General features: G+C 50.7%; 1 protein-coding gene across 2 annotated transcripts; it reads right to left on the reverse strand.

Moving 5' to 3' along the window:
• Positions 1-477: 477 nt before the first annotated feature.
• GTSE1 (G2 and S-phase expressed 1) lies at positions 478-16,524 on the reverse strand. Of its 2 annotated transcripts, XM_038756884.1 has the most exons (12): positions 16,502-16,524; positions 16,282-16,381; positions 11,705-11,762; positions 10,636-11,266; positions 7,806-7,961; positions 7,001-7,130; positions 6,109-6,420; positions 5,549-5,606; positions 4,482-4,703; positions 3,667-3,898; positions 2,220-2,447; positions 478-924 (listed from the first exon to the last, which is right to left on the reverse strand). In XM_038756884.1, the coding sequence occupies exons 2-12, from the start codon at positions 16,322-16,324 to the stop codon at positions 841-843; spliced, it is 2,154 nt and encodes a 717-aa protein (XP_038612812.1). In that variant the 5' UTR covers positions 16,325-16,381; positions 16,502-16,524; the 3' UTR covers positions 478-840. The 2 variants fall into 2 exon arrangements, with proteins under 2 accessions (XP_038612812.1, XP_038612811.1); XM_038756883.1 differs by lacking the exon at positions 16,502-16,524 and having other exon boundaries at positions 16,282-16,480.
• Positions 16,525-20,418: the final 3,894 nt, after the last annotated feature.

Consider the following 20,418-nt stretch of genomic DNA (forward strand, 5'->3'; position numbering starts at 1 on the left):
GGGTTAAAAGCTGCCCAGAAAGGATTAGGAAGTGCTGATGGTTGTCGTGCCTGCCCCCAGCCCGCCTGCACTTGGGGAGGATGGTGGAATGAAACCATTTGCAGCTTCTAACCCCTCCTCTTTTCGCCCAAACCGCCCTCTTCTTTCGCTTGGTTTGAACACTGGGCTGCATTCCACCCATCAAATCCCTCATTAGGGTGTAGGTAAACATCCTGGACAGGCAACGGGTCTCTTGTCCGGTGGGGTCCGGGCGCTTACGCCAGTGCGCTACACGTGGGGTGAGTGCCCTCTGACTCCCCAAGCCCACAGCAGCAACAGGCGCAGGTTTGTTAACGTGAAACTACTTCTGAACCAACCAGAAACGGTTACAGATTTCAGGGTTGCTCAAGAAAGAACGAGAAAGGCTATTTGGACAGTGGAAAAAGGTTAAAAAAAAAATTGTTCAGTGGTGTCGCTAGCGTGGAAATCAAGACCGGGTCTAATCCCAACTTCAAGTTTATTTTAACACTTAACTTAATGCACGATATTTAAATTTTTTCGAGCCTTGTAAATAATTTGCCATTTATATTAAAAAAAAAAATCCGACATTCTTCATTTGCGGCGCGACGGCCTTTTGTCGTCGTCGTCGAGAAGTCTGCCCGACATTTTGTAAACTGGCACAAAGAGGGTTGGTCAGTGGTACCCACAGCCCTGAAAATGGTCAACAAGGTGGTGGCCATCCACAGATGGGGTAAGGGACACACTTTCCTCCCCGCAATATTATTAACAGTTGTATCCGTCCACCCCTTCCTGGGTGCCGATTCTAAACACTTATCTTAAAATGGACGGGTTCGGTCAACCCTAGAATTTCAGGAGAGGAGAATCCACGTTTTCCTTGTTGGCTAGGGGACTCAGGCTGATCAGGGGGGAACTCAGGTCTATAAGCTGAAACAGAAAGGAAAGACAACAGGTGGAATACAAGTTCAAGAACCTCCCTGCCCCCTTCCACCCTTTTTTGGGTGACTTCCTTTCCCTGCCCTTGTAAAACCACGCTGTTGCTGGGTGACTGGAGGCACCATTTTTCCATCACACCCACTCCCCCAGCTCAGGAAAAGCCCTCGACTAAAACCTTCCTAGCAGCACGGGCTCCCATGCTCCTGAAGTGGGTTGGAAAGTTCACTGCTTCCTAGACTGCTGACTTTCTCCAAAAGTGGAAATAATAATACTAGCGGCATTTATGAAGTGCCCATTGTGGATCAAGCACTGTTAATCATACAAGTTAATTATGCCGGACACAGTCCCTGTCCCACATGGGGCTCTCAGTCTAAGTAGGAGGGAGAACAAGGATTGAATCATCATCAACATCATCAATCGTATTTATTGAGCGCTTACTATGTGCAGAGCACTGTACCATTTTAAAGACGGGGATTCCAGGAAATGCTCAAATTCCCCTCACCCAAATCTGCCTTTTTGAGACAAGAAGCAGCCCCCCATCTCTACCTTTATCCCCCTCCTCACTGCCTCAAGAAGCAGCAGACTCCTTCCAACCACACACACACAGGACGGGGCGGGTGTTCCAGCAGCTCTGCCTTTCCAGGAAAAAAGGGCCTTTGGAGGAAACCTAATTCTGGCCGAAAAGGCTGTGCCTCTGTTTCCTCAACTGTAACCTGGAGATACTTCATCATCATCAATTGTATTTATTGAGCGCTTACTATGTGCAGAGCACTGTACTAAGCGCTTGGGAAGTACAAATTGGCAACATATAGAGACAGTCCCTACCCAACAGTGGGCTCACAGTCTAAAAGATACTTGTTCTCCCTCCTACTCAGACTGTGATCCCCATGCCGGACAGGGACTGTGTCCGACCTAATTAACGTGTACCTACCCCAGCGCTCAGAACAGTACCCGGCATATAGTAAGTGCTAAATGAATACCAAAAAAAAAGTATTAAGGTGCCTCGGTCTGTTAGAGGGTAGGTGAGAAGAGATGGGGTGGACTTGAGACCCAGCCCCTTCACCCCATTCCACCGCTACTGGGAGAAATGCCGTCTGGCAATCCCAGCTTTGGGATCAACGGTATTGATTGACGGCTTGCTTTGTGAAAGAGAGGATGATACAACAGAGCTAATGGACACGTTCCCTGCCCACCGACGGGGGAAATGACACCTTTGCCCAAGAGGCAACCGTACCAAGCGGCGCCAAAGTGGGAAACCACAAAAACGGACCAGGCTGTATTCTCACCTGGCCCGGCACGGTGGGTTTCAAGGGGCCGTTTTGATTCACTTCCGGAGTATTCGAGAGGTCGATCAGAGGTCGGCTCTCCGCCTCTACATCCAGCGCAGGCTCCGGGACTTCTTTATTTGTCTCTGGCGTGCTTAAGAAGTCGATCAGAGGGAAGTCGAAGAGAGTTCTCCTTTCCGATTCTTCCAGGACAGTGGGCTTTACCGCTTCAATGTCGACCAGCAAGACCTGGAAGACAAATCCCAAGACCCCTTAGGAATGTTTTGGTTCAAGGAAAGGATTCTGAAGCAGTTGGTGGTAGGGAGCAGCAGGGCTGGTAAATCTTCTTGGCTCAGAGACTGACATGCTTAAAGAATGTGTTCCCAGAGTCAGGCAGACAGAGAGGAAGAAAAAACAGAAAACAAAACAAAACCCTCTCAAACCTTCTGAGATTTGAATCTATACAGTGGGCTACATGAAGGAGCATTAGAGAAGCATTAGAACAGGGTTCATTCAGTTGTATTTATTGAGCGCTTACTGTGTGCAAAGCCCTATACTAAGCACTTGGGAAAGTACAACAGACATAATCCCTGCCCACAACAAGCTCACAGTCTAGAAGATTATAAGCAGCATGGCCTAGTGGAAAGAGCACGGACCTGGGCATCAGAGAGGATGAGTTCTAATCCTGACTCTGCCCATCTGCTGGGAGAGACCTTGGGCAAGTCACTTGGCTTCTCTGGGCCTGTTTCCTCAGCAGTTAAATTGGGATCCAATACCTCTTTCCCCTCCTACTAGACTGAGACAGCCATGTGGGATGAGAACTGCATCCGACCTGATTAACTGATACCTACCTCAGTGCTTAATGTATGATAAGCACTTAATAATAAGAAGAATGATGGCATTTATTAAGCGCTTACTATGTGCAAAGCACTGTTGTAAGCGCTGGGGAGGTTACAAAGTGATCCAGTTGTCCCACGTGGGGCTCAGTCTTAATCCCCATTTTACAGATGAGGGAACTGAGGCCCAGAGAAGTGAAGTGCCTTGCCCAAAGTCACACAGCTGACAACTGATGGAGCCGGGATTTGAACCCATGACCTCTGACTCCGAAGCCCGCGCTCTTTCCACTGAGCCACGCTGCTTCTCCACAGTTGTCATCATCAGGGGTGTTAGATGGGAATGGCTGTGTGCTGGTGGCCCTGGCAGAGAGGATATCTTGGGCGGGCTGGCCCAGAAATGGTCTAAATGAGCTTTGGCCCTTCCCCGCTTCCCCGTCTGTGTGTGGCCCAACAGGGCATCTGACAGGGCAGATTTGGGGATCCCAGCCGTAGTCATGTCCGCATGGACAGAGAATCTTTTCAATAACTCCTAGACAAAAGGATTTGGCGGTTGGCCTCTAGGCCATCTGCCTTCTAGCTTGGAAAAAGTGAAATGTCTTTCTAAAGGAAGACCCGGGTCCAGTCACTACTACCTCTTCCTCTTTTTGCTTCTTCTCCTCCTCCTCCAGGGATGTCTTCTCAGCCGGAGATTCCTCTGCTCCCCCAGAACTCACTTCTGTGGGGACCTCGTCAGAAGGGTCTTTCTTATCTGGAGAAAAGTCAAGTGCTAGAGGAGCTACGGTGGGAGGAGAGAGACTCTCATCCGAAGAGGAACCAGATAAGCGAGCCGCTCCCTGGACTTTGGTCCCCTTCACCTGTTCAGACCTGGGGTGGGGAAAAAAATAGAAAAAAAAAAAGGCAGTTAAACTGATTGCAAGAATCCTTAACTGTTTACAAAGGGCAAAGCAGCGATGGGATTGTTTACTTCCACAGCGGTTCAGGGAAGATGGTCCAACTCCGTTAGCCACAAACTAATCTCTCACACCCTTCTTGCCAGCGAGGAAGAGCAACTCCTCTCCCTGACCTTGTTCTCGGCCAGATTCTGAGTCCCTCACTGGCTCGGACTCCCAGAATAGCTGATGAGCACAGATGAGTGGTCACCGAAGACGCCAATGGGTCTGGCACCATTCTCTCCCGACCGGGAGACGGGCATCCCGACATCCCAGACTAGTCACGGCACACCGTCTGTATCCCCATGATCCGCCAAAAGCAAGCCAGCTGCTCCCCACCGGGCCACCGCAGTCGCGCGACGTGCGCTATTTAGTGTTTGGGTCACGGAAAAGAGGGGCTTTCAGTAAACAACCGTCACGGGCAGGAGGGGAAGCTGCAGCACGTCCTCCTTTGGAGACAGACCCGTTTGCCTCGCCAGCTGGAGGGGTCAGGGACGGAACGCCCATCTGCGTGTTACCTCGCGGCAGACTTCCGCTGAGGACCGCCGGAGAGCGAGAGCCGTGACGAAGGAAGGGGTCGTGGTACGGTCTTCGGGGTGACGCAGGGGATCCCGGACATCCGCCGCCCGGTGGGTGTAGGCAGGGCCGACCCGAGCCTCGGGTGGACCGGGGTCAGGGGCCCGGGCCCGGGCAGGGCCCCGGCAGACGAGTGCCTCGCGGGGGTCCCGAGAGCTGCCACTCTGGAAGACAGGGCCCGGAGTTAGGCGAGGCCGGGCAAGGGTCCGCACGCCCCTCACTTCCAAACTGCTCCCTACAGCAAGGCAGCGGGAAGCCCCATCTCAGGACTAGAGTTGATCCCATCTGTGGCAGCCGGACCTCCCACCCCGCTGCGCCCTGCGTGGGAGGGAAGTTGGTCTGCACTGCCGGGAGTTGGAAGTGAGAACCACAGGGGGGGACCCAAAGGGGCGCTTGCCAGCCCTGCAGCTGCTACCGTGCCAATGCTCTGGGAGACGGGGCACTGTTGGCCTCTCAAGGAGGCCTGGCACCTTCAAGTGACCCAAGAAGCGGGTCGCTCACGCTGTCCGGTTCCCAGACGCACAGTCACGGTCACCGGGAGCAGCGTCTCTCAGGCAGGTATAAACTGACGTGCCCCGGCTTGTTTGGATGTTGGCTGGGGCTCGGGGGGGGTCGTCAGGGCCCATCCCCCAGAGGGCCCCTCAACACCATACGTCGGGGGGATCGTGGCCAGCCCTCAGAGGGAGAGTCCTGGGGGTGAACAGCCACCACTAGCTCTGGTGAGGGGAAGGCAAGAGCCGGGGAAGTTTCCAGCAACAAATTCCCTGAGTGGCTTCTGAGGGAGGCTGGTGGCTGGCTTTCTTTCGCCACCCACCTTTTCTGGTTGAGGGTTTTACAAGGTGGGTGGCGGGGCCAAGCAGATCTAACCGGTCTTGACTTATTCTACTTCAGGCAGGAGAGGGATTTGGTGGTGGTGGGGGGGGGGGGGGGGGGGGGGGGGGGCGGAATGGCAAAAAAAAGGAGACGGAAAAAGCCACCGTGGACTTCAGAAGTGAAGTTGCTCAGTTACCTTCTCAGTGAGTTGCAGGACTGTGGCCTGTTGAGGCGCGGTACTTTTGGCGTGACGCCTACAACACAAGAGGTTTCTGTCATTCATTCATTCATTCAATCATATTTATTGAGCGCTTACTGTGTGCAGAGCACTGTACTAAGCGCTTGGGAAGTACAAGTCACCGTTCCCGGCCTGGCACCGCACTAAACGCTGGGGTGGATACGAGCAAATCGAGTTGGACACAGTCCCTGTCCCATGTCGGGCTCAGTCTCAACCCCTTTTTATAGGTGGGGTAACTGAGTCCCAGAGAAGTGAAGTGACTTGCCCAAGGTCACCCAGCAGACAAGGGGTGGAGCCGGGAATAGAACCCATGACCTTCTGATTCCCCCAAGTCCCACGTGGGCACCCTACGGACCACGCTCGCTCTCAAAGTCCAGCCTTCCCTCCGTGTTGCTGGAATCCCTTCCCCGAACCTGGGCCAGCTTGAAAAGTGAGGTTGCAATAAATTACTTGGGGGCGGGGAGGGAGATGAGGGAGGAGAGGAGAACCTGCTGGGCACCAGACGCCCCTCAACGTACCTCCACAACACCTGGGAAGCTTGAACTGGGAGGTCGGCGTGGGCATCGCCTTGGCCCCGGCGGGCTCCTCGGCCGCACGCCCACCTCGATCCCGCGGGCTCCGGCCCGCCCTGTCCGGAGTCTGCGGGAGGGCCTCCGGCCCCTGGATCTGCCCGGCCGCAGCGGGTCTGCTCTGCTGGCCCGAGGGCTCCGACAGCTCGGCCCGCGGCGGCGCCGGAGCCAGGCTCCCGGGGCCGGCCCGGCTCAGACGGCTCAGACCGGCCGGGAGCCGGGAGCTCGCCGCGTGCACGTTCAGAGGGATGCCAGACTTAGCTGCGAGAGGACGACACAGGCACGGAGCCCCCAGGTTAACTCCTCCGCGGCCTTTACACTTGTACATGGGTAGAGATGTGGACCCCGTTACCGACTTCTGGAACGCCAGGAAGGCACTTTCCCACCGCACAGCGCGCCCTTTAACTGGTGCTCCAGGAAGAGCGACGGTGGGTCTCAACCGCCCACCGGAAACCAGGACCATGCAGATTGAGGAGAGCTGACATTCTCTGGTAGCTTTGGGCGACTGAGCCGCCGCCGCCACCACCACCACCAAAAGCAAATGCCCGGCGCGTGTGTACACACACAGAGAAACCCACCTCCCTACTCCCTCAAGACCATTCCAGTGGTTAGGAAGATAGCCAAGGAGCACCGTGCTTCCCATTTAAGCTACTCCCCTTCCACAGCCTCCCCCGAGCCCGATGCGTCCGGGCAAGCGTGGACACCCTGATTTTACTGGATGAGGGGGCCGGGAGGTGGGATGTGAAATGGCTGCCGGACCCAAAATGCACCTTTGGGGAAACCAGGCAGGTCTCTGGGGGCGATCCACCGTGGGGAAAACAATGACTCCAGAGCTAAGTACCTTTTCCCGCTACAGCCACGCTGGAATTCCAACCGGAGCTCGGGCCGGAGACCGACGACACAGACGCCGTGACGCTTTTTCCGACGGGGGCGACCGCTCGAAACCGGGTCTCCGCCTTCCTCAGCCCAAACTGAAATCGAGCAGCCAGGTTCCCGCCGGTCCTTTGTCCCCAAACTGCTTCTTCTTACTCTCCCCACCTTCAAAGCCTTACTGAAGGCACATCTCCTCCAAGAGGCCTTCCCCGTCTAGGCCCTCATTTCCTCTTCTCCCATTCCTTTCCACGTTGCCCTTGCACTTGGATTTGCCTTCTTTATTCACCCCTCCCTCAGCCCCACAGCACTTACGTTCACATCCATCATTTATCTATTTATATTGATGCCCTTCTCCTCCTCTAAACTGCATGCTCGTTGTGGATAGAAAACATGTCTACAGACTCTGTTCTACCGTACTCTCCCAAGTGCTTAGTACAGTGCTCTGCACACATGAAGCGCTCAAGAAATGTGACCGATTGACTGAAAGTCAGAGAGTCAAGTTTCCCAGACTCTAGGATTCCCCAACTGGACCGTTTTGGGCCATGGTTTAAGAGCCACTAGCCACACCGCCCACATATTCCCATTCACCTGGAAAGGCCCGGGCTTAGGCTTTCATATCCTCCAGGACCCAGGAGAGAAGCCCTCAAATTCCAGCCCCATCCCAGCTTTTCGAGCCGCGGGTTTAGTCCGGCTTTGTCTAGATCTCAGCCGAGACCGACGGTGCCGCTCGGCTCTCAGAACCCGCGGGGCCGTTGCCCATCGGTTCCAGTCACCTTGCTGGGCACGGGCAGAGCCCTCTTGACCTGGGCCACGCTCCTGACGTTCCCATCGAGCGTCGCCTCAGTCCTGTCAGGAAGTTGAGCTTCGGCAGCATCCCTGACGTCCCCGTTTTTTTTACTGGAAGGGCTGGTCTTTTTCCCCGGTTTGGGCTGCAGAAGTCAATTTGAACACAGACAGATACCTGACAAAACGGTTCCCCAATCCAGAACGCCTCAGAAGCAAGGAATGCTCTATGTCTGAAGAGAGCCAGGCCTCAGCCAGACTTCAACAAGTTTTCACAGGGTGTACTTCAAATCACCGGGTCCATGGGAGAAACTTTTTACCATTGACTTTAAAGCACTCAAACATTTGCGCCCTCCTATCTTATGCCGGCGAGTCGTTTCCGACCCACAGGGACACCGCTGACACATCTCTCCAGAACACCCTGCTCTCCATCCACAATCGTTCTGGCAGGGCATCCATCTTACCTCACTGCTTCCCTATTACACCCCAAACTTTCTAATTTTGCTCCCAACACCAAGCTACTCGCTGTACCTCCATCCCATCTATCTCAGAGCCAATCTCTTGCCCACACCCTTGCTCTGGCCAGGAACACCCTCCCTCTTCATATGGGACGATCGCTCTCTCTACCCTCAGAGACTTACTGAAGCCACATCTATCTCCTCCAAGAGGACTTCCAATCAAATCAATCAATCGTATTCACTGGGCACTGTGTGCAAAGTACTGTACTGAGCAACTGGAAGAGTACAATACAGCATAAAACAGACACACTCCCCTGTCCGCAACAAGCTTGCAGTCTAGAGAGACAGATAATATGACTAAATAAATTTCCAGACTAGACCCTCATTTCCTCTTCTCTCACTCCCTTCTGCAACCCCCTGGTACTTGGATTTACAACATTTATTCACCCCTCCCTCAGTCCCTTATGTCCAGTCATAATTTATGTCTGTTTCCCCTTCTAGACTGTATTGCTTGTTGTGGGAAGGGACCGTGTCAACCAATTCTGCTACACTGCAATCTCCCAAGCACAGTAAGCGCTCAGATAAGATTGACCGATTGATTAGGATTAAACATATTCTTCTAAAGGCCATGAGGATCGAAGCAGTGGGCTGGGACAGAACCCTGGGGGTCCATGTCTCCCCCAGAGTCTTGAGGCGAGAGGTGGTTTGAGAGCCAATTCCCACTGGCAAGAACTAGTAAAAAACTGCAGCCCAGTAAGGAAGGCTGTCCCTTGTGTTACACAGCCTGGCTCCTTAATCTAGGTTCCTGTCAAAGGGCCTTGGACATAATAGTCTAACACAGGAGAAACTTGGCCAAACACCTTTTACTTTTCCAAGAACATTTTCACACGACTTCTCTCCTCTTCTCCTCACAACATCTGAGGTAGGAGTCATTATTTCCATTTAATGGGAGAAGAAACTAAGGCTCCAAAAGAGAGGGGCAGAGCTGGGCTAAGAATCCAAGTCCCTCAACTCCCAGGCCCATTCCCTTTCCATTAGCCAATACCCGCCAATATTTCTGAACCCACAAAGGCCCAAGCAAGGCTAATGCTTAGTGACGTGAACTCGTACCAGTATGATTGCCGATTACTCGTAAAACCCAGAGAGCGGGTGCCTGGAAGATGGCCACCATCGAGACCCCGGCCTCCCAGAAACAAGGACTCTCCCGCCTCTTCAAACCCTTATTGAAGGCCCATCTCCTCCAAGAGGCCTTACCAATCAATCAAATTTATTGCGCACTTACTGTGTGCACAGCACTGTACTAAGCGCTTGGGAAGTCCAAGTTGGCAACATACAGAGACAGTCTCTACCCAACAGTGGGCTCACAGTCTAAAAGACTACCAGTCTACAAGACTAAGCCCCACTTTCCCTCATCTTCCGCTCCCCTCTGGGTCGCCGTGACTTGCTCCCTTTGCTCTTCCCCCCTCCCAGCCCCACAGCACTACGTACCTATCTGTCATTTTATTTATCTGTACTGATGTCTGTTTCCCCGCCTCTGGATTGTAGGCTTGTTGTGGACTGTAAGTGCCACTGTTTATTGTTGTAGTGTACTTTTCCAAGCACTTAGTACAGTGCTCTGCATACACTAAGCTCCCAATGAATACAATTGAATGGCCTGGTTGTGCTATTTCACACGCCCATCTTCTCTTCTACCTACCTCTTTTTACCTTTTTCCCCACCTCAGCTCTCTCTTCTCTTACCTCCACCTTTTTTCCTCTGACTTGCTCTCCTGAAAGATCGGGGACTTCTGACGCGGTACGGAAAGAGTCCATAGCTTTGTCCCTCCTCCAGCGTCCCCCCCTCAGCCTCTGCAGGGCCAGCCCACCCCACCCTTGGATGCCATGTGGGAAGCGAGCAGTCTGGGTCACCTCTGGGCTTCCTTCCCTTTGGAAGATGGGGAGTGGGACCAGGATGGCGCTCAGCCTCCGCCGCAGAGGGGCTTCTGAGGGCCTCCCCCAAGCTCTGGGGTCCGGCCACCTCTGGGGCTGGGTTGAGGGTGCCTGGGGCTTCTTGCCCAGCCAGGCTGGAGCGGTAGCCTTTTCAGTCCCATTGCCCCCAGACGTCCTGCTACAGGTCCATGCCCTCACCTGTCTGTCACACAATACCTTACTGGGCCATCGCACCAATGGGAGGAAACGGCAGCTAGCCCATGCCCAAGAAGAAAATAGGGTCAAGTTTAGAAGAGACAGAGACACAGAGAGAGAGAGAGGGAGAAAAGAGGGGAGGGAGAGATGTGACCTGATCTCTCCAAGGTGTCCTCAATAAACTAAGCCATCGCACTACATCCACCTGAAAGGGCAAGTGGGAGGTATTTAGGCCGCACCTTTTCGAGGATCGGGGGATTGCTTTTTCCCTGAGCGGATGAGGACTTGGGTGGCTGCAGTCGGCTGGTGGCTTTCTTCTCCCCGCCCGCTCTGAGAGGCTGAGCGGCGACGTGCTCTGCCGCCCCACAAAATGAAGGCAAAGAGGAAAGGGGAGCCTGGTGAGCAGGACCGGGCAGACCCACCCCGCCCCGAGCCCGCGGCGGAGCGGGAGACTGGCCGGGCGCCGCCGGGAGCTCCGCCGGTTGGCTGCCCAGGCACCGATCCAGCACACAGTACGTTTCCCTCTTAGCCGAGCGAGGGCTTTTCCTCATTTCCTTGCCCTGCTGAAAGAGGTTCAGTTTTGACTTGGGCTCTTGGATGAATTTTTCTACCACCTGGCTCTTTGGTCCCTCGGCTTGGTTAGCTTTGGAGTCACCGGCTTGGCTTTCTATCTGAAGGGCCAACGAGTGAGCTTCTTTAAAAATTTCCCCCAGATTCTCCCCTGCCAAGGGGCTCCAGGATATCGGCTTGGCAGATGGTGGTGGCCGAGGGCTAGCCCCTTGGAGGACTTGTCCAGATTCTCTGTCGGTAGCCGGGCACCTTTCTTTACGGCTAAGTTGTCCAAAGAAGACTTCATCATCTTCATTTGCACTTAAAGAAAAAAAACATAGTACATATTATTCAAGAGGATTATCACTCATTCCCCTGTAATTAAGCCACACAGATTTGACCAAAGTAGGACTGGGGGGTAGGAAGTAGAATTCACTTTATTGGCCTGGAACACCCTCCTCTTCCATATCCGACCGCTACTCTCCCCACCTTCAAAATCTTATTAAAATTACATCTCCTCCAAGAGATCTTCCCCTCTCCCTTCCGCTTCACCCTTCCACTTGGATTTGTAGCTTTTATTCACCCCACCCTTAGTCCCACAGCCCTTATGTAAATATCCATAATTTATTTCTATTAACGGCTGACTCCCTCTCTAGACTGAAAGCTCTCTGTGAGCAGGGAACATGTCTACCAATCCTGTTGTACTCTTCCAAGCACTTAGTACAGGGCTCTAACCACAATAAATACCGCTGATTTTACCTTGAAAAGGACAATGAGAGATCAAAATCAAATTTCTCATCAGCTAAGAAGACAACAGCTGGAAAACAAAAGACACATTATTGATATTTAGAAACCAGAGAGAGTATTAACTAAGATTGTTACGTCACCAAAATTTGACATGAGTTTCAGAGCCAATAAAGTTACTTGTAACCAATTATCTTTTTTGCTTCCCCACCAATAGATTGTAGACTCCTTGAGAGAAATGGATCACGTCTCCTAACTCAATTGCTAGAGTACTGGTCTGCAGTGTAAGTGCTCAATAAACGCCGTCGACAAACATTTTACTTCCAAAGTCCATTCCCTTTGCTTTTCCATTGTTCTCTGAAATGCAAGAGTACAGATAATGTATCCTCCCAAAAGGAAGCTCATCAAAAATGAGCCAGCCAAGTTTGGGGGCAATGAGTCCCTTTGAGTAGTTTTCCGGTTCCAACTGTCAGTGCAAGATCTTTTAGCCTATATTCACGTACTTCTCACCACTGTATTTTTAATCCATCTTATGTGTGCCTGATTTGCTCTCTTACACTGCAAGCTTTTTGAGGTTAGAGTCCCCAGCTGTTCTACCTACAGTATTGTTGTTGTATTAACTACTACTACTACTAATAACAACAACAACTTATTGTATTTGTTAAGCACTTACTATGTGCCAGACACTGTAATAAACTCTGGGGTGGATACAAGTCTGGTTGGATGATAATAATAATAATGGCATTTATTAAGCACTTACTATGTGCAAAGCACTGTTCTAAGCGCTTGGGGAGGTTACATGGTGACCAGGTTGTCCCACATGGGGCTCACAGTCTTAATCCCCATTTTACAGATGAGGTAACTGAGGCCCAGAGTGGTGAAGTGACTTGCCCAAAGTCACACAGCTGACAAGTGGCAGAGCCGGGATTTGAACCCACGACCCCTGACTCCAAAGCCCATGCTCTTTTCCACTGAGCCACGCTGCTTCTAGTCCCTGTCCCTCACGGGGTTCAGTCTTAATCATTCAATCGTAATCCCCACTTTACAGTGGAGGCAACTGAGGCCCAGTGAAGTGACTTGCCCAAGGTCACACAGCAGACAAGGAGCAGAATTGGGATTAGAATCCAGGTCCTTCTGACTCCCAGGTTTGTCCTCTATTCGCCATGCTGCTTCTCCAAAGCGCTTAGTTCAGGGCTTGCCCACAATAACTGCTCAAATTGAGTGAGTAGAATATTCTCTACCTACACAAAACAAGCACCGTGCTGAGGAACCGCTCTTTGGAAAGACTTTTCCCAAATTATTTATTTCAAATATACGTTTTGGACTCAAGGCCGTCAGAGAACTGGGTAATGTTCTCCCAACAGCACGAGTGCCCACTACGATCGAAGGTGACATGGGGTTGGAAGAAAGTTGCGGGCACGAATGCAGATAGGTTAAGGTGTGGGTACTAGAATATCATCAATCAATCGTATTTATTGAGCGCTTACTGTGTGCAGAGCACTGTACTAAGCGCTTGGGAAGTACAAATTGGCAACATATAGAGACAGTCCCTACCCAACAGTGGGCTCACAGTCTAAAAGGCTGTGAGCTCATATTCTAAAAGAATATGAATTCAACTTAGTGCAGGGTCGGTAACCAATCAATCAGTCGTATTTATTGAGTGCTTACTGTGTGCAGAGCACTGTACTAAGCGCTTGGGAAGTACAAGTTGGCATCAAAGGAGAACTGAATGTACCTGGGGCCCCTCTCATCTCCACTGCAGATGGAGTGACACCTCAAGTGCCCCCAACTCTCCAAGGTGGCACACTTACCCATCTTCCAAAGGACCCTGCTGTAATAATAATAATAATTACTGTATTTGTTAAGCGCTTACTATGTGCCAAGCACCGTTCTAGGCACTAGGGTAATCAATTACATTTATTGAGCGCTTACTGTGTGCAGAGCACTGTACTAAGCGCTTGGGAAGTACAAGTTGGCAACATATAGGGACAGTCCCTACCCAACAGTGGGCTCAGTCTAAAAGATAGATCTAAAAGGGTAGTTACAAGGTAATCAGGTTGTCCCACATGGAGCTCACAGACTTAATCCCCATTTTACAAATGAGGGAACTGAGGCCCAGAGAAGTTAAGTGACTTACCCAAAATCACCCAGCTAACAAGTGGCAGAGTCGGGATTTGAACCCACGACCTCTGGCTCCCAAGCCCATGCTCTTTCCACAACCCACTTAAGAACTGTGGTACTTGATAAGCACTTACTATGTGCCAAGCACTGTTCCTAAGCACTGGGGTAGATACAAGCTCATTCAACAGTATTTACTGAGCACTTATTGTGGGCAAAGCACTGTACTAAGCGCTTGGGAGAGTACAATATAACAACAGACACATTCCCTGCCCACAGAGAGCCCACAGTCTAGAGGGGAAGGCAAACACTAATACACACAAATACTCTGTGCACAATCCACCTATAAATGTACTCGCCACCCAGTAAGCGCCCAACTGATTGATGGAGTCACTATTATTTACTGAGCAGTTAGAGAAGCAGTGTGGCTTAGTGGAAAGTGCACGGTCTTGGGAGCCAGATGTCGTGGGTTCTAATCCCGACTCCGCCACTTGCCAGCTGTGTGACTTTGGACAAGTCACTTCACTTCTCTGTGCCTCAGTGACCTCATCTGTAAAATGGGGGTGAAGACTGTGCACCCCACGTGGGACAACCTGAATACCTTGTATCTACTCCCAGCGCTTAGAACAGTATTTGGCACATAGTAAGCGCTTAAATACCATCACTGTCATTATTAAGTCACTTAACTACTCTATGCCTCAGTTCCCTCATCTGTAAAATGGGGATGAAGACTGTGGGCCCCACATGGGACAACCTGAATACCTTGTATCCACCCCCAGTGCTTAGCACATAGTAAGCACTTAACAAATACCATCATTATTATCATTATTAAGTCACTTAACTACTCTGTGCCTCAGTTCCCTCATCTGTAAAGTGGGGATGAAGGTTGTGGGCCCCACGTGGGACAACCTTAATACCTTGTATCTACCCCAGCACTTAAAACAGTGCTTGGCACATAGTAAGCGCTTAACAAATACCATCATTATTAAGTCACTTAATTACTCTGTGTCTCAGTTCCCTCATCTGTAAAATGGGGATGAAGACTATGGTCCCCACGTGGGATAACCTGATCACCTTGTATCTACTCCGGTGCTTGGCACATGGTAAGAGCTTAACAAATACTATCATTATTATTAAGTCACTTAACTACTCTCTGCCTCCGTTCCCTCATCTGTAAAATGGGGATGAAGGCTGTGGGGCAACCTGTATACCTTGTATCTACCCCAGCGCTTCGAACAGTGCTTGGCACATATTAAGCGCTTAATAAATGCCACTATTACTATTCATTCATTCAATCGTATTTATTGAGCAGGCTTGGGAAGTCCAAGTTGGCAACATATAGAGACAGTCCCTACCCAATTATTTTTTGATAATATGTTTGGTTTTGTGCTCTGTCTCCCCCTTGTAGACTGTGAGCCCGCTGTTGGGTAGGGACTGTCTCTACACGTTGCCAACTTGTACTTCCCAAGCGCTTAGTACAGTGCTCTGCACACAGTAAGCACTCAATAAATACGATTGATTTTGTTAGTATGTTTGGTTTTGTTCTCTGTCTCCCCCTTTTAGACTGTGAGCCCACTGCTGGGTAGGGACCATCTCTATATGTTGCCAACTTGTACTTCCCAAGCACTTAGTCCAGTGCTCTGCACACAGTAAGTGCTCAATAAATACAATACTGATTGATTGATTTTGTTAGTATGTTTGGTTTTGTTCTCTGTCTCCCCCTTTTAGACTGTGAGCCCACTGTTGGGTAGGGACGGTCTCTATATGTTGCCAACTTGGACTTCCCAAGCGCTCAGTACAGTGCTCTGCACACAGTAAGCGCTAAATAAATACGATATTGATGGATTGATTTTGTTAGTATGCTTGGTTTTGTTCTCTGTCTCCCCCTTTTAGACTGTGAGCCCACTGTTGGGTAGGGACCGTCTCTTATATGTTGCCATCTTGTACTTCCCAAGCGCTTAGTACAGTGCTCTGCACACAGTAAGCGCTAAATAAATACAATATTGATGGATTGATTTTGTTAGTATGCTTGGTTTTGTTCTCTGTCTCCCCCTTTTAGACTGTGAGCCCACTGTTGGGTAGGGACCGTCTCTATAGGTTGCCAACTTGTACTTCCCAAGCGCTTAGAACAGTGCTCTGCACACAGTAAGCGCTCAATAACTACGATTGACCTCTGCTTGTTTCCTTTTCTGTAAAATGGAGATTAATGCCTGCTGTATATATGTCCGTACATATTTATTACTCTATTTATTTTGCTTGTGCATATCTATTCTATTTTATTTTGTTAGTATGTTTGGTTTTGTTCTCTGTCTCCCCCTTTTAGACTGTGAGCCCACTGTTGGGTAGGGACTCTCTCTTTATGTTGCCAACTTGGACTTCCCAAGCGCTCAGCCCAGTGCTCTGCACACAGTAAGCGCTCAATAACTACGATTGATTGATTGAATGGAGGGGCAGGGGGAGCCCCCCGGCCTCACCCTGGTCCTGGCCCCCGTCGGGCTCCTGCGGCGGCCTGGCCATCTCGGGGGGCGCCGCCTCGTCCTTTCCGTCCTGCTCGGGGCCAGCGGATGAAGAAAGCTGAGGAGAAAACATAAGAGTCAGAGGCCAACAACATGGCGGCTACTGCTGCCCACTTTTCTCCCTCCCAGAATCCTCCTCGGCCCAGGCCAACCGTCCCCACGGAACCACAGCACGAACCAGGGGCTCTCGGGGAGGAAGATGGGAGAAGGGAGAAGGGAGAAGAACGGCCTCCCCTCCTCCCCTCCTTCCCTCCTTCCCTCACCCCAAGGCTCTGAGAAGGCCCGGCCCCCGCCTCCCTCCCGCCAACGGATTTAAAGGCAGGCCCCGCCCTCCCTCCGCCATCTTCTCCCCTCAGGCCTCACGCGGCCGGCGCGCGCCCGGAGAGAGGCGCTCCCATTGGTCCGTTTGAACCGGAGTCCCGCCCCCGGCCGCGCGCCGCGGGGGACGCTGGGAATTGTAGTTCGGGCGCCGGGCTACCTCAGGCAGGCGGCGGCCTGCCAGTCAGTCAATAATAATAATAATAATAATAATAATAATAATAATAATGTTGGTATTTGTTAAGCGCTTACTATGTGCAAAGCACTGTTCTAAGCGCTGGGGTGATACAAGGTGATCAGGTTGTCCCACGGGGGGCTCCCAGTCTTCGTCCTCATTTTCCAGATGAGGGAACTGAGGCCCAGAGAAGTGAAGTGACTGGCCCAAAGTCACACAGCTGATAAGTGGCGGAGCCGGGATTTGAACCCGTGACCTCTGACTCCAAAGCCCGGGCTCTTTTCCACGGAGCCACGCTGCTTCTCAATCAATCCATCAATCAATCAGTCATATTTATTGAGCGCTGACTGTGTGCAGAGCACTGTACTGAGCGCTTGGGAACTACAAGTTGGCAACATATAGAGGCAGTCCCTACCCAACGGTGGGAATCAATCAATCGTACTTATTGAGCGCTTACTGTGTGCAGAGCTCTGTACTAAGCACTTGGGAAGTACAAGTCATGCATTCAATTGCTTTTATTAATAATAATAATAATCATGGCATTTATTAAGCGCTTACTACATGCAAAGCGCTGTTCTAATTGCTGGGGAGGTTACAAGGTGATCAGGTTGTCCCACGGGGGGGCTCACAGTCTTCATCCCCATTTTACAGATGAGGTCTCTGAGGCCCAGAGAAGCAAAGTGACTTTCCCAAGGTCACACAGCTGACAACTGGCGGAGCTGGGATTTGAACCCATGACCTCTGACTCCAAAGTCCGTGCTCTTTCCACTGAGCCACGCTGCTTGCTACTGTGTGCAAAGCACTGTTCTAAGCAGTGGGGAGGTTACAAGGAGATCAGGTTGTCCCATGGGGGGGCTCACAGTCTTCATCCCCATTTTATAGATGAGGGAACTGAGGCCCAGAGAATAATAATAATAGTAATGGCATTTGTTAAGCGCTTACTGTGTGCAAAGCACTGTTCTAAGCGCTGGGGGGGGGATACAAGGTGATCAGGTTGTCCCACGGGGGGGCTTACAGTCTTCATCCCCATTTTACAGATGAGGGAACTGAGGCCCAGAGAAGTGAAGTGACTTGCCCAAAGTCACACAGCTGACAATTGGCAGAGCCGGAATTCAAACTCATGACCCCCCCCTTCTAGACTGTGAGCCCGTTGTTGGGTAGGGACCGTCTCTATATGTTGCCAACTTGTACTTCCCAAGTGCTTAGTACAGTGCTCTGCACACAGTAAGCGCTCAATAAATACAACTGAATGAATGACCCCTGACTCCAAAGCCCATGCTCCTTCCACTGAGCCACGCTCTTATTGAGCGCTTACTGTGCACAGAGCACTGTACTAAGCGCTTGGAAAGTACAATTAGGCAATAATAACAATATTGGCATTTGTTAAGCACTGACTATGTGCAAAGCACTGCTCTAAGCGCTGAATAATAATATAATAATGATGGCATTTGTTAAGCACTTACTATGTGCAAAGCACTGTTCTAAGCGCTGGGGAGGATACAAGGTGACCAGGTTGTCCCACGTGGGGCTCACAGTCTTAATCCCCATTTTACAGATGAGGGAACTGAGGCACAGAGAAGCTAAGTGACTTGCCCAAAGTCACACAGCAGACATGTGGTGGAGCCGGGATTAGAACCCATGACCTCTGGCTCCCAAGCCCGGGCTCTTTCCACTGAGCCACGCTGCAGATGGAAGTGGACGCTTTTTGTATCTGCTTTTATTTCATTTTCTATGCCAATTTCCCACCACAACAGCTTCTGTGGTGGAACCAATTAATCAGATTTATGGAGCACTTACTATGTGCAGAGCACTGTACTAAGCGCTTTGGAGAGGGCATCATAACAGAGTTGGTAGACACGGGCCCTGCCCACAATGAATTTACACTCTGGAGGAACCAGACTTCACACTGCCCCTCTAGACTATCCGTTGGATTGGACTCTCAAGTATTTAGTACAGTGCTCCGCACATAGTAAGTACTCAATAAATAGCACTGATGATGATGATGATGACCAGAAAGGATGATGCAAAGCAGCACTGTCTAGTTTATAGAGCACAGGCCTGGAAATCGGAAGGACCTGGGTTCTAATCCCGGCTCTGCCACTTGTCTGCTGTGTTTCCTTGGGCAAATTACTCAAGCTCTCTGGGCCTCAGCTACCTCATCTGTAAAATGAGAATTAAGACTGTGAGCCCCATGTTGGGTACGGACTGTGTCCAACCTCATTACGTGGTATGTACCTCAGCGCTTAGAACAGTGCCCGGCACATAATCGTGTAACAGATACCATAAAAAAAGTAAAAAAAAAATGCCATTGATTGATTGATTGATTGATTTTACAGAGGGGGAATCTGAGGCACAGAAAACTTGAGGGAGTTGTCCAAAGTCGCGTAGCAGGGTGAAAAACACAGTCACTGCCCTCAGAGAAGATGAGCATGTAATGGACATGAAGGTGATTACCAAATAGACCTGTAGTTTTTTAAACATTAATGCTGTTTTGTTTCCAGTAGGGAATAAAAATGTATGTCTGATCATTTTTAATTAGAAACCTTAAAATAAGAATTTTTAAAATAATCAAAAAAAGGTGTGGTTTTATGATTCATAGAAAGGAAAAAAACCTTTTGTGGTTGAGGGGGGGGGGGAGTGAAGCTTTTTCCACATGGACATAGCAGTGTTTGGAAACCATCACTGTATTTCTCTCCAGTAATGTTCAAATCCCAAGCTTTCCAGCTGTCTCTATCGGGTTTTTTTTATGGTATTTTTTAAGCGCTTACTATGTGCCAGGCACCGTACTAAGCAATGGGGTCGGTACAAGCTAATCAGTTTCTCCTTCCCCATCTCCTTCCCCATCTCCTTCCCTCCTTCCCCGTCTCCTTCCCTCCTTCCCCGTCTCCTTCCCTTCTTCCCCATCTCCTTCCCTCCTCCTTTCCCATCTCCTTCCCTCCTCCTTCCCCATCTCCTTCCCTCCTCCTTCCCCATCTCCTTCCCTCCTCCTTTCCCATCTCCTTTCCTCCTCCTTTCCCATCTCCTTCCCTTCTCCTTTCCTCCTCCTTCCCCTCCTCCTTCCCTATCTCCTTTCCTCCTCCTTTCCCATCTCTTTTAGACTGTGAGCCCACTGTTGTGTAGGGACTGTCTCTATATGTTGCCAACTTGTACTTCCCAAGCGCTTAGTACAGTGCTCTGCACACAGTAAGCGCTCAATAAATACGATTGATGATGATGATGATGAACACAATCCATGTCCCACATGGGGCTCACAATCTTCATCCCCATTTGCTCTGCACACAGTAAGCGCTCAATAAATACGATTGATCGATTGATTGATTGATTTTCCAGATAATGGAACTGAAGCCCAGAGAAATGAAGGGACTTGCCCGAGTCGGGCAAACAGTCGGGATTAGAACCCAGGTCCTTTTGACTCCCGGGCCTGGGCTCTATCCACCGCTTCTCTGAAACATAAACACAGCCCAGCTGTAGAAGGCAGGGTTTGGGGCTATAGCAGGCGATTTCCTGGCAGCATCTCCGTTGTCAACAGTTGTGGTTTCTTCCTCCGAATTCCTGGAACACTTCCCTGGCCCGTGGGGGTGGGAGGATTTAGGAGTCCTGCT

This window comes from Tachyglossus aculeatus, chromosome 14 (assembly GCF_015852505.1).
Source record: "Tachyglossus aculeatus isolate mTacAcu1 chromosome 14, mTacAcu1.pri, whole genome shotgun sequence".
NCBI classification, from domain to species: domain Eukaryota; kingdom Metazoa; phylum Chordata; class Mammalia; order Monotremata; family Tachyglossidae; genus Tachyglossus; species Tachyglossus aculeatus.